Below are 13079 nucleotides of genomic sequence, written 5' to 3'. Positions count from 1 at the left end.
TTACATCTTATATTGGGTACAACTGACATATATTTTACTTTATGTATGTTTTATTTTCTGGACAAAGTAAGAACTTTAATTGTATTGTCAGTCTCCAGTCTCTAATAAACAATGGTATCAAAATTCATAAACAAAACTATTGTATCAGTTATCTGAATTATTTAGTCAGAAACCTCAAAAACAAACAAAAGACTTAGTATAACTACACCTGAAAAAAGTCAAGCCTTACGAAAGGCACCACAGTGTTTGCAGACGAGCCTCGTTTGCCCTCTAGTGCTTCACACCACCGCGGGACTTTTATTGTGAAATCTAACACAAACTGGCGGGAAACCTGTGTGTCTGTCAGCAGAAGACCATGCACAACAACAGATCCGAGAAGTGAGTGTATTTACGAATGTAGTATATTTCTGTGCATTCATGTAGACAGTTGTGGAGTGAAGGTAATATTTGACTTGTTTATTCTTGTCAACGTTTCAGACGAAAAGGTCCACAGAGCAAGAAGAATTGTGTGATTTTTAAATCCTAACACAGAGGAAACAGATGAAGGAATGGTTCAAATTGTCATCTCGAGGTTGGTGCGAAGACTTAAGCTATGTTTTTACAGGTCATGATCTTAAAGTGTTTGTTGAAAACGGTTTTGCAGTAAAGCTGGTGAAGGTCCAGCTGCATGGCTGCTGGTGGAGCTGCAGGGAGAAATGGTGTCCAGACAGAATACTGGACTTGCAGGAAATCTGATGGGAGACCTGCACTATACAAAAGAGGTTTGTCTTTAGTATAAAGAGAAGAAATTGTATTTTTGCAGTACATTAAGTACTTTTTATTTAACACTATTTGAAAGACAGTTTGGACTAAATATGGAAACATATAAAATGGAAAAACACTAATATTCAAATATTCACCTATGGTAAATTCTTGACTTGTCCTCTCTCCAAGGGTGTACCGGTGCTAATAGTCGGACATCACATCCTTTATGGCAAACAGGTCAAACTGGAGAAGCCCTTAGCTGTTCTGATGAAGCACTCTGGACTCCCTCAGGATGAAGAGGAAACGATGGAAACCAACCAAGAGAAACCAACATCTTACACTGTTTCCGCCCTCATCAAAAAGAAGCTCATCTTTAAAACCCGACCCAAACCCATCATCACTAATGTGCCAAAGAAGGTATAACTTATGTTCAGATATCAGAGACCGACTGATCAGCACAGAATTCTAGATTTGTACCTATATGTGAATATAAATGTTGTTTTGAATGGTGGATTAGTATCTTTGTACATTGTTGTCAGGAACGAGCAATTGACAATAACATTGAACAAAATATAAATATTCAAAGTAATGCAAGTAATAGGCCTAAAGTGAATTTGAAAATCAGAAAAGAAAGAAAATGCTCTTTTGAATGGAAGTTTATTGTATCAAAACATCAGTTACAAGTGATTGCAAAAATAATTACATGGGAAATGTCCAAATTTAAAGAATCCAGCTTCTTTTGCATATACATAAATACATAAAACATAATATGTAAAGTTCATGTGAGATTAAAAAGACCATGATGGCCATTTCTAGGTAATGTACAGGTTAGCTGTGACATACAGACTAAATGGTGGTGTTTCATCAAGGTGTTTCATATTTTATTTTGTGAGTAGACATAAGCTGCCAGTGGCGATCTTTAAAACAACTGCATTTTGGTTAAAAACACTTAACCTCTTCTATTATGGATTGTGAATAATTTATTATTCTCTCATCTGTACAGTGTTATGAAAATAACTTAACATGTTTTCCATAAGTTTCCTAGGAAAATGCGTCAGGATTCTTGCATGTTTAAAATATCTTTGAATTTTACATTACAAAAATATATATTACTTTACAATTAACTTGAAAATGTATGACCTAGTTTTTTACTGAAATTAAAATGACTCATCTACATATTAATTGGCTGTGTTTGGCAGAGTGAAACTTTTGTATAATTTTGTATCAATGTATCATTTTACTCTGTTCCTGAGGAGCATATCAGTCTTAAAAGTTTGGCACCCAGTCTACAACTGAATTGCATAAAATCCGAAAACACACAGATATGAACAATGCAATTCCAAATTTGATTGTAAACATGATATAGCTCTGGTTTCATAATTGCATTGTGTCATCAGTCATCTTATTTTTGCAGCCTTAAAGGACGCTGCAGTCCACAGCAGTTCACTGTTAAGACACAGTTATCACATGTAATGCACAAGCAAAAGTGTTTCATAAACTCAAAGCTTCTCTCGAAACTTGCACACATATGCACACTAGCCTCAGTGTTTAGATCTCTGCCAGAGTTTAATGTGTGTTTTGGGGGGAAGGGAGCAGAAAAAGTTAGCGTTTGCATTCACGGTGAACTGCTACTGAAGTAAATCTACTAATTGTTGCATGGGTGGGCTGAGGGTGGAAAAACAGCCCACTGTACACTTTTGATTCATATATAGTCATCTTTAAAACCACCTAACTTTGCATACCATAAATAAGTTACTTCAGTTCACTTTTTTGTATTTGTCTCTCTAGCTAACTGAACATCTTAATTAAACTAATGGGAATATTATAGTAAGCTTATGTATTACAGGAAAGGGTCATAAGAATTTGCAAAGGTGGTCAGATTCTGTAACATCTGGCTGACATGCAGAATTAGCTAACATATACTTTTATCAGTTTGGGGTGAGAAAAAGCTGTAAATATCATGACATCACAAGTCTACGTGCCTCTTATGTTAAAAATGATCTCAATAGGTAATGAAACATTAATGAAATATTATATTATAAACCTCAATAGAAAATGACTATTAAAAATGTTTTTTAAAGTCTGTAAACAAAAATGTCATCTGTAAAGGCAGTATAACTGGAAAATCTTTTTCATGTAATGTAACACTGTTTGTGCTTTGAAGTTCTCAAGACTGAGGGGAAAAATGTAGTAATTTAAATATCACTGTCCATGTTAGTTATGTCACTGGTTTCACCACCTATAATGAAAATAATAATAAAACAATTATCATATACTTCTACCAAGTTTGTTTTATAGGTAAATGGGAGAATGGGAATTAAAATTGGTGACCAATCTTTCCTCCTTTTTTTTTTAACCAAACACGCTGGAACAAAACATTCTAGATACTCTAGAAAATCCTCTTTGGTTGCCTGACATTATCCTTTTCACTGGAACTGGATGTTACTTGATATTCTTAAACTGTAAACATGTACAGTGTTGTAAATATTTGTGGAGAACCATAAAATTCTCATTTAAATACTGTTGGTTCTATCTATCATGCAGATAGAAAAAGTATGGGTAGCACCACTATAATAAAATACAGAATTATGCTGGATTGTCAGATAAAGGACGTTAAAATACTGACTGGGCTTGGCTAGCTTAGTGTCTTACGCAGGTTTCCTCAAGTGTTTGCACACACCTCTCTATTCTCGACAGTTCACATTCTATAGAGTTATAAGTGCAAGCACCAAAATAAACCATTAACCTAATATGAGTGTGTCAGATTAATTACATTAATTTACCACTCTTACACTAACCTTTGGCTCAACTTTTTGTTCCCACCTTGGCTGGCCGGCCACCTCCTTATTGTGTGCTTTATAATCACGAGAAGCACCATTCCTGATTTCAGCTTATGTCAATTATGGCTCTTATAAAAACCCCACGGTTTGAAACTTCTCAAGTAGCCATAGCTAACAACTTGGCTAACATAGCTAAAAAAAATAACCACCTAACAACCGACTTTCTTGGACTTACACATGATCCATAATTATAACCAGGATAGCAGCACCAGGTAAGGAAGGGGCCATTTCAAATGAGCCCTGACAGCATGTAGAGATCTTTTGGAGAGACCATGCTAGGCTTCAGCATAGGATAGGTGATACTGTTCCTCTCTTTTGTTACAGCGCTTGGCCACTATGGCCAGGTAGAGCACCAGGAGTATGAGCCAGTAACAGGCATAGAGGATGGTGCCTGCGATGAGAAGAGCCTTTTCTGTCTCACTAAAGGGCTCTTGAACCTCACAGTAAATGGTGTAAACCACGCCACCGAGCAGAATGGCTGCCCACACGGTCACAGGCACAGCCCCAATAAGGTTTACCACTATCTTTTTCCTGCCTGATGTTCCCCAACCTGCTTTGTTAATAGTCAACAGGGCAAAGATCTTAGCAGGCAACAGGCTTGACATGTAGAGTAGTGAATACAGTGACATGAAGATCATGACAAGCCTACCCCGCAGGAAGCAGGCATAGGTGGCTTTCACCATGCCCACCAGCTGGACTGTTAGCAAGAAGAGCAAGATGTTCCACAACCGGCCTCGGTAGAACAGGTGAATGACTGTAGCCACCAGAAAGAAGGGGAAGAACCCGGTGACCACAGATTCATAGGTCATCCAGAGGCTGTGCTTGTGGAACCAAAGGGCGTTGTAGAGCCACTCTCGAAAATAAGACTTGCTCCAGCGGGTCTGCTGGTTGAGCCAGCGCAAATATTGCGTGGGGGTCTCGGTTTGGCATTGTGAGCGTGCCGTGAACTTGGTTTTGTAGCCGAAGCTGAGGACGCGGTTGGTGAGGTGCCTATCATCTCCGAAGCTGCACTTGCTTCCTAGGAAGGTCTGGTGGTACCAGGGCTCCAGGAACTGCTGGAGGAGAGAGTTGCGATACATTCCCAGAGGTCCACTGATGCACTGCACACATCCGAAGTAAGACTGACAGGCCCGCTCCACATTGAAAGCCATCCAGTAACGGACACTGCTCAGGAAGGAGATCCATGAGTCGTACTTATTCAGAATCTGAAAGAGACAATGGAACTCTTGGTAGGTGTTCTATAAAGAGGAAACTTGCTGGAAAACTTCTCAGTTGTTGAAAGTGACATAAAATGGCTAAAATAGGCAAACTTCTCACCTGAACATCTCCTCCAACCCCACCCACTTTTGGATCTTCCTCTAGAACCTTCAGCATCTCAATAGTGCATGCTGGATCAAGTACAGTGTCTGAATCGCATACCTGCAAACAAATCCAAGAGATATATACAATGATTTAGAAGACTTCTCAACTTCAACTCATAAAAAACTCATCCTTTTTTCAAGTGAGGCTGATGTTGGCACTGATTGGCTGAACAATGCAAGGACTGTTGCAAAGAACTAGTGGCACCAGAAACATTTGCTCACAGATGTTTCAAGGTCATCTTTGTATCTAAAGATATCAGTCATATGTTGAACAATGAAAGGCTCATGACAGCACAGGTGTGCTCAGGACTACAGGTGAAGGTAAGACGACTGATCTTTGACCTGCAAGGATTCGGATTACAGTGACATTGAGGTGACTCGTGAAGAGTGACAGTAAATGGTTGGCTCACCAATATTAAAACCCAATGTTTTTGAAAGTCTAAGGGCCAGATTTACAAAAAATTGTAAATTAGCGCGGGAGTGCAATTCCAAAACAGCGCCAATGGGCATGGAAATTTCTGGAAGCGATTTACTAACAATGCGCAAATTAAAGAACACCGATGCAAAATGTCATTTACGTATCGACCAACACAATATACCCGCAAATTAGCGTAGTTGCAAATAAGCAGAGCCGACACTCATCAGGTGCGGGTGACCTACTTACGACACAGCAGCAAAATAGTTTTAAGACATGCTTTCTTTGGGTGTTAAAAAATTGTGAAAATACCAGTAATTTGACGAGCGCAAATGTTAGTAAACTGTTGCATGATTCATTAATACTCCCATAAATTTAGCATCTGAAATGGAAACTCCTACAAATGCATATTTAATAAGGTCAGGCACAAAAATAATTTTCCTAGCCTTTTCAGCGCTAATTCTTCACTGCGTGTCTTTAGTAAATCTTGACAATACTGTGTTAATGCCAAAAGACGGTTTGCGCTGGCATTTGCAGGGGTAGACAATAAGGGAAATTTGCCACTGGCCCTCCGGGCCAGTGTCTTTTGAAGTTCACTGGCCCAGGTCAACGCGTCGGGTATTGATCCCAATAATCACGAAAAAGAACAGTTTGCTTGAACAACATGAATAACATTAATTTTTTTTAAGGTAGGTTTAGTGCAAAGTGCAGCAAAACTGTGCAAAAACATGAAACAAGTGCAAATAAACCTATTGCATAGGATTCATTCTCCGTAGTCACACAGCAATTCATTATATTATGTTCATACCATAGGTTTCATACACGTTAACTTTTCTCTAACTTACTTGTCTGCATATGTGGGCATTGATCTGCAGAGCTCACAGTAAACCTCTTTTTTTCTTGATCGTAGCCCAGCTAGGGGTGGGCGATATGGGAAAAATATCATATCACGATTTTTTTTTAGAAATATCACGATTCACGATTTTATCACGATTCTTTGTCATGTTGGTTTTACAAGCTGTCTGAGCATTACAGCCAAACTAGAAAGACAAAGCCTTTCAAGGTAACAAAAAACAAAAAAAAAGACATGGCAGATATTTAGGTCAAAGTGGGCGAAGATAAAAATCTTTGTCATCATTCTATCTTTCTTATTAAAAAATAAGAACAAAGATACACATTACAAATACACATAATATACAAATAAAACAAACTTCTTCATTTTCAGGTACAATAGGTGTATTTAGCAGAGCATTCAATGAAATTGAATGAACAAATATAAAAATAAAACTCTACATAGACTGATTCCTAAAGCAACTGTATTAAAGTTTTTCAGTCAAGAATAGAGTGATTTTTCTCTTTGCGTTTTGTTGTTTTGTTAACGTTAAATGAATAGTTCCCCCACAAATTAATATTCTGTCATCTGTCTGTCAATTCTGTCATAATGTTTTATTTTTATACCATCATTTACTCAAAAGTTGTTTTAAACCTGAATGAGTTTCTTTCTTCTGCTGAACATAAATGCTATTTTGAAGAAGGTGGAAAACCAATCAGTTGCTGGTCCTCAGTGACTTCCATAGGATTGTTCTTTCATATCAAAGTCAATGTGGACCAGCAACTGTTTGGTTACCCTCATTCTTCAAAATATCTTCTTTTGGGTTCAGCACAAGAAATTAATAGAGGTTTGGGACAACATGTGAGTGAGTAAATGATGACAGAAATTAAATTTTAGGGTGAACTATCCCTTTAATGACAAGCGGCAGCATGTTTAGTGTCCTGTCCCTTTAAGAGCTGCACGCATCTAATATACAGGCACGCATCCATTTCTCTCTTAACTATTCACTTTCATTTTAGAGATAACCAACTGAGTCTGTATGTAAACCTTGTGTGTTTTGACAGTATTAGCGCAGAAGATAAGTTAGTTGAGTAATCAGGCGCTGTTAGACAGGCTTTTTAGCGCACGTGCTTCAGGTGTATGAGCGCACGTCAGACCAGCGCGTGAATTAAACATTTAACCAGCAAGGCTTGTGTGCAAATAATGTACTTTTGCGATCGCGAATAAGTGCAGTGTCCTGTCAGAGTAACTCTACTGCTGTATGTCGTGTTGTACAGTATATAGAGACCGCGGCGCCAGAACTGTATTTGACATAATGTGTGCTGTAGCACGATACTACCATATTTCTTCAAAAGCAGATCGTGGAGACATTTTTATCGTCCACCCCTAAGCCCAGCCAATTCCAGCGGTCTCGCCACTGGGGCTGAAACTTTCTCTGCCTTTTCTTTTCGTATTCCCTTTCGCTTTCCCTCAATTCCTCTGGTGATTTTCTCTTCCTTGCCTTCTCTTTTTTACCCGGCGTTTGGCCGGGTGATGGGGGTTTCAGAAACATGTAGCCTAGCTTAATAGTAGCTATAGGTAGGTGCTGAGCAGCAGTGTGCAGTTTGCGCGCGTAACCGCGGGAGCGAGCATAAACCCGCTGCATCTGTAAGGCTGTCGGGATCACGTAACCTGCTAGCGGTGGTTACCGAGACGATTTAACAGAAATCAAAACACAGAACCACAGGTAATTAATGTGAAATTAGACTTTTTTTTTAATCGAGGCATTATTTTTACTGGCCCCACCGGGCTAGTGGTTGGAGCGATCTGGTGGCCCTGACGGTTTTAAAAGGTTTTAAAAGTACGTCCGGGCCACCGGGCCAATTATATTGTCGACCCCAGATTTGTAAATCTGGCCCCAAGTCATTCGGCCTTCTGAGAGCAACAAGTAAGCATGTCTGGAATGGATGCCGTTTATTACTATTATTTTAGACGTATTATTGTGTGAACATTTATTCAGGCAGGATTCTTTACGTTTTATTACATTTTCCCCCGGTTTCACAGACAAGGCTTAAGCCTAGTCCTAGACTAAAATGTAAGTCTGAGCTGTTTCAAATGAAAGAAACTTGCAATGACTAAAATATTAAATATATCAGTGCCTTTGTTTTGTCTCAAGATGCACACCAGTAATGTTTTTTCCTAAGCACGTTTATAAAAATTACTTAATGTCCTAATTGAACTATGGCCTAATCCTGGCTTAGTCTAAGCCCTGTCTGTGAAACTTGGCCTTTAGGTTTTTGTGGGGTCTAGACCTACCTGTATGTAATCCACAGTATCTCCCAGTGCTTTGAAGGCTGTATACATGACCTCCCTCTTGCCGCCCCACTCTTGCATGATGCAGGAATAACGGCAGCTTCGCACCACCCTGGCCACCCGTGCAGCCTCCTCGGCATGCAACGAGCCTTTCCCTCCTCCCCCATCCCCGTCGCAATGGTAATTCCCCTTCCACACCACACAGCCTGTCTGCTCCACTCCCCCCATCACCTCCTGGAAGATGTCCATCATGTAGCCATCCTCCTGCCGATTCCCATCCACCACCAGCACTACTTTAAGCCCGGGAAAAGAAATGCGGCGAATGCTCCGAAGACACTTGCGAAGGTAGTCCGGATCCTCCTGATAGGCTGCGATGCAAATGGCCACAGTGCGGCGCAGGTGCTGAAGTCTGGAGGGGCCACGCATTTGCCGGTGCTCCAGGTAGGCGAAGAGGCTCTGCAGGAGGAGGTGGAGGGACAGAAAGGCACCGTACAAGCCAAAAGACAGGTGGTGCTGCTCGGTGTGGATGAACTGGTAACCGGTCACATAAGCCAGTAGAATGGCAAAAAGCACCACTGCTGCGAATAGGGTGGTGATGAAGATCCGCACCGCAGTGCCAAAGCGAGAGGGCATCTGAAAAGAGAAAAAGAGATATCATCTCATCTCTCTCCTTACCTGACCATTTCCTCTATTCTCCCTTCCTACCAGACATTTCTCTACAATGGAATAGTGATGTTTAAGAGTTTTGAAATGTCACAAATCTAAATATCTATAGCAAGTATGTTATTAGAGAGAGACACAAAGGGAGATCTAATGTAGTTTAGTAATGAGAATTTTATTTCAAATTAGAGTGAATCTCATGATGACACTAGTACCCCAAATATATATATACATACACAAACTTTTTAATACTTAATCTGATGCATTTATGTAATGTTGTACTTTTGAGTTTGTTTGTAATTCCTAATGTAATTATTCCCAATTATTAAATAATAATATTTTATCACTAAATATTATATGAAAATCATATATATAAATAAACAAATAACAAAGTGTACAATCAAATACTACCATGATGAATACCCTTATTTATTTATCAATAAATAAATGCGTTTATTTGACAGGCTTTGTGAAATTCACCAATTATCAGAATGATTAATTTTTTATGTATTTAAAAAACTTGGCAACAACTGACATTTTGACAATATTAGAATATTACAAACTCCGTGTAAAACTCTCAATCACTCTCTCTCTCTTTGCTCTTTGTCTTTCTCACTTTTTTCTCATTCTCTCAGGTTAATGACCTTAATTAAAGGCTAGGCTGAGTTTGGCAGGTAATCAGTGGCACCCAGACGAGGGAACAATCCCCCCCTTTCATTCATTCAATTGCCTCCTGCTCCCCCTTTCATGAAAGAAAGAGCCGCTTCACTCAGTGCCCTTATATCATAACAGCCACTGCAATGGAGAAGAGTGGCAGAAATAACGTTGACTTCCACTGAAGTCGTTGTTGATTTTTCCTCCACAGTACCTGACTGTTCCCACAGTTATTTACAGCTGTGCCAGACCAGTTCTTAGCTGTTTTACGTCATATAATTCCAAGAAATACATAACTGATCCTTTCACATTAGCAATTTGGGTTTAACTTTAAGCAATGTTATAAAAAACAAATATTGCTTTTGTGCTATAATGGATTTAGCCCCTTCTCATCTGGTACATTTTCCTGTGATGTGAACAAAGAAAAACAGTATAGACCCTGAGGGTTAGATAGAGACGGCAGGCAGATACAGAGTGGTATGTTTGACCCTAATTAGAGGGAATTTTCCTCCGGAGGCTTGTTAGCTCAGAGGGATGGGTGTGAAGAAGAGCCCCATGTCAAACAGGACACTAACCATCACTCAGTCTCCAAACATTAGATACAAACCCACAACCATATGTGTGATGAAAGGTGTTCAAACTACAGCCTTTGATCACTAGGATTGTTACAGCACCTCAAGATGCACAACCAAAATTAGTGGTAGAATGCAATGCAGCAAATAAATGCATTTATGTAACCCTTGTATGTCACAGCGTATGCCAGTATATAACGACTGAAAATTAATAATCTTAATTTTCGACAAATAAAAGAGGTCAGAGGTCAATGGTTACTCACTGTTGTCATGATGAAATATTCACAGCCCAAGTGGAGATCAGTCCATGTGAGCTCAATTATCTCAGATCCTTAGTTATGCCTTTAATAAATCTATTATATTCCATAAGCTGCAGGACGTTGTTCTCAGGTCTGTTTCTCTTGTGAGTAATGCTGGGGATGATCATGGGTAATCATGCATTCTCAGCCCTGACAGAAGCAGACAGGATCCAGAAGTGCTGTAGGAAATCACAGGTGCATTGCAGGTTGGTTTGGGGATGACCAGCCGAAGCCTCTTGCCCTGATATAGTCTGTATTCTCAGGTGTGGTCCAGATAGAATGAGGACTTTGGATGCAGGACAGGACACTGACAAAGGGAGGAGGTGGGAGAGGAATGAAGGGGGGCTGGGAATCACCAGGATGGAAGAGGGGAGGGCAGCAGGTGAGAGGAAGTGAGATGAATGGCTGGAAGGGAGAGCATGATGTGTTTGGGTAAATTGAGAATGTGCCTATACAATGAATTAATGTGCATTACAATGGAAATAATGATCATATGAGACTGTCAGATACAGAATACGTGTTTAAACTTTTTAAACCGCATTCTCCACACCACAGTCATGCGTGATGTTATTGGTGTCATAGCTATTCAATGAAATGTCTTGGCTTGCTATATTGGTAATGGGTCAGTGATGTTTTTTTGTTTTTTTTTTGCCCTGGGATCTCTTAAGCTATTCAAAAATACATGAAAAATATAATTAATTTAAACATGTAAATTAATTGAATAGATGTATTTTATGATAAACATGGCTTCAGTTTCTTAAATTGATGAATTAAATTTGGATACTTTTTAAATTCAAAATTGTCCAGGTAGTGTAACTTAACAGAGATTCTACGAAATAAAATAAATACAAAAATAAGAAGTGACATTCAAAAATATTAAAAAATATATTAATATTGTTAACATTTGTTAATGTTTTATAAAATTTTTATATATTATCTTAAATATTATTGATATTTTAAAAACTTTCATATGCCAAATCAAAGTTAATGTGGCATAACCAACATGAGGGAAGCTGTTTTGTCACGTGACAAAAAGGCAACCACCATGTAAACAAAAAAATACATTTCTAAATTCAAAATTACATTTGGCACATTTTTTAACAGGATTTTTAAATGATTTCTCCTTATTTGTCACTGACCCGAATAAAGATAATATTGAAATATGTAGAAATAATAGAAAAGAAAACACTAGGGGGCACCTATAGAGCCTCTCACATCCAACATCCAAAACACCAGGAGTCATGTATTTCTCATGTTTTAATAATTTAATGTTCACATTCAGTTTTATAAAACTGATTCAACAATAGTTAAGTTGCTGGGATAATATTCAGAATCATTATAATCCTGTTATATAAACTTATTAAAACATCAGATTTGCATGTTGAACACATTGAACTTGCATGTAATATTTACCAAGTCTTTTGTAAATTATGTGCTGGGGTGAATCTTGAATATTTGCTCATTATTCTGGTCCCAAACAAACTGTATGAACTCAGAAGCATTTTTCAAAACTCTAACCAGACCCTTGTGTTGTCAATGTACTGTATGATGGCATGGAAAGCTAAACAGAGGTCAATTTCCTTAATCGGGCAACAACCCTTAAAACACAAATTCTGAAGCTTTCCTGTTTTACCCTGTCCTGCTGCCCACTTATTTACTCAGCCTCAGGGCACTAAGAAGGGTGCCAAGAAACAGAGGGCCTTATTCCACTAGAACTAAGTTTCTAATTACTAAAAACACACATATGAGGATCTTAAAAATCCCACACATTCTCTTGAGTTCAATACTAAAAGCTATCCATAACCATTTGTTTTAAGTTATAGTTTTTTTAGTACCTCGTACAAACACAAGCTTACAGTAGCCTATTTGTGCAAAAACACACCTACCCACCCAACCAAAAACTCCATGCTTTGACTCTCTCTCAATTTTAGTATCACACACACATACAACCACACAATGAACACATGCCAGAGCTCTCAAGCTGCATGCTTTCATTTTTCATCCACTGCCACAATATATACAGACACAAGATGAAACTCAAGTTGAATTAAACGTCTCTTACCTTCCCAGCCCCGCAGCTGTGACAGTGGGCTCTCTCTCTCTTTCTCTCTCAGTCTCTCTGAACCGGTGTGTGTGCGAGTGTGTGTCTGCCAGGCGTCTGCTCCGCTCCTCTCCACCACAGTGGAGCACAGCACCGTCCTTGTTCAGCCTCCTGCTCACACTACATCTTTATTCCAGCCACACTTAATTCAGGAGATCCCTCTTCCAAAAATACAGCACCATTACCCTCCTCCTCCTCTGCTTCCCTCCCCTTCTTTTTGTGTCTCTCCCTCCCTCTCCTCCCGAGGCATGAAGGCCTCTGCTATCAGCTGTGAATTAAGTTCTCACCTGGTGTGAGGAGGCTGGGGGT

At 39.1% G+C, this 13079-nt stretch overlaps 2 protein-coding genes across 4 annotated transcripts; one reads left to right on the top strand and one right to left on the bottom strand.

Moving 5' to 3' along the window:
• Nucleotides 1–311: 311 nt before the first annotated feature.
• Nucleotides 312–3024, top strand: LOC306843102 (chromosome transmission fidelity protein 8 homolog). 2 transcript variants are annotated; one of them, XM_079374369.1, is made up of 4 exons: nucleotides 312–378; nucleotides 478–571; nucleotides 644–761; nucleotides 934–3024. In XM_079374369.1, the coding sequence occupies exons 2-4, from the start codon at nucleotides 549–551 to the stop codon at nucleotides 1165–1167; spliced, it is 375 nt and encodes a 124-aa protein (XP_079230495.1). In that variant the 5' UTR covers nucleotides 312–378; nucleotides 478–548; the 3' UTR covers nucleotides 1168–3024. The 2 variants fall into 2 exon arrangements, with proteins under 2 accessions (XP_079230495.1, XP_079230496.1); XM_079374370.1 differs by having other exon boundaries at nucleotides 982–3017.
• Nucleotides 1392–12892, bottom strand: has3 (hyaluronan synthase 3). Of its 2 annotated transcripts, XM_079374367.1 has the most exons (5): nucleotides 12732–12889; nucleotides 10634–11074; nucleotides 8488–9117; nucleotides 4902–5003; nucleotides 1392–4789 (listed from the first exon to the last, which is right to left on the bottom strand). In XM_079374367.1, the coding sequence occupies exons 2-5, from the start codon at nucleotides 10640–10642 to the stop codon at nucleotides 3860–3862; spliced, it is 1671 nt and encodes a 556-aa protein (XP_079230493.1). In that variant the 5' UTR covers nucleotides 10643–11074; nucleotides 12732–12889; the 3' UTR covers nucleotides 1392–3859. The 2 variants fall into 2 exon arrangements, with proteins under 2 accessions (XP_079230493.1, XP_079230494.1); XM_079374368.1 differs by lacking the exon at nucleotides 10634–11074 and having other exon boundaries at nucleotides 12732–12892.
• Between the last annotated feature and the right edge of the window lie 187 nt (nucleotides 12893–13079).

This window comes from Barbus barbus (genome assembly GCF_936440315.1).
Source record: "Barbus barbus genome assembly, chromosome: 23".
Lineage (NCBI taxonomy): Eukaryota > Metazoa > Chordata > Actinopteri > Cypriniformes > Cyprinidae > Barbus > Barbus barbus.
This window is presented reverse-complemented; position numbering and strand designations above follow the sequence as displayed.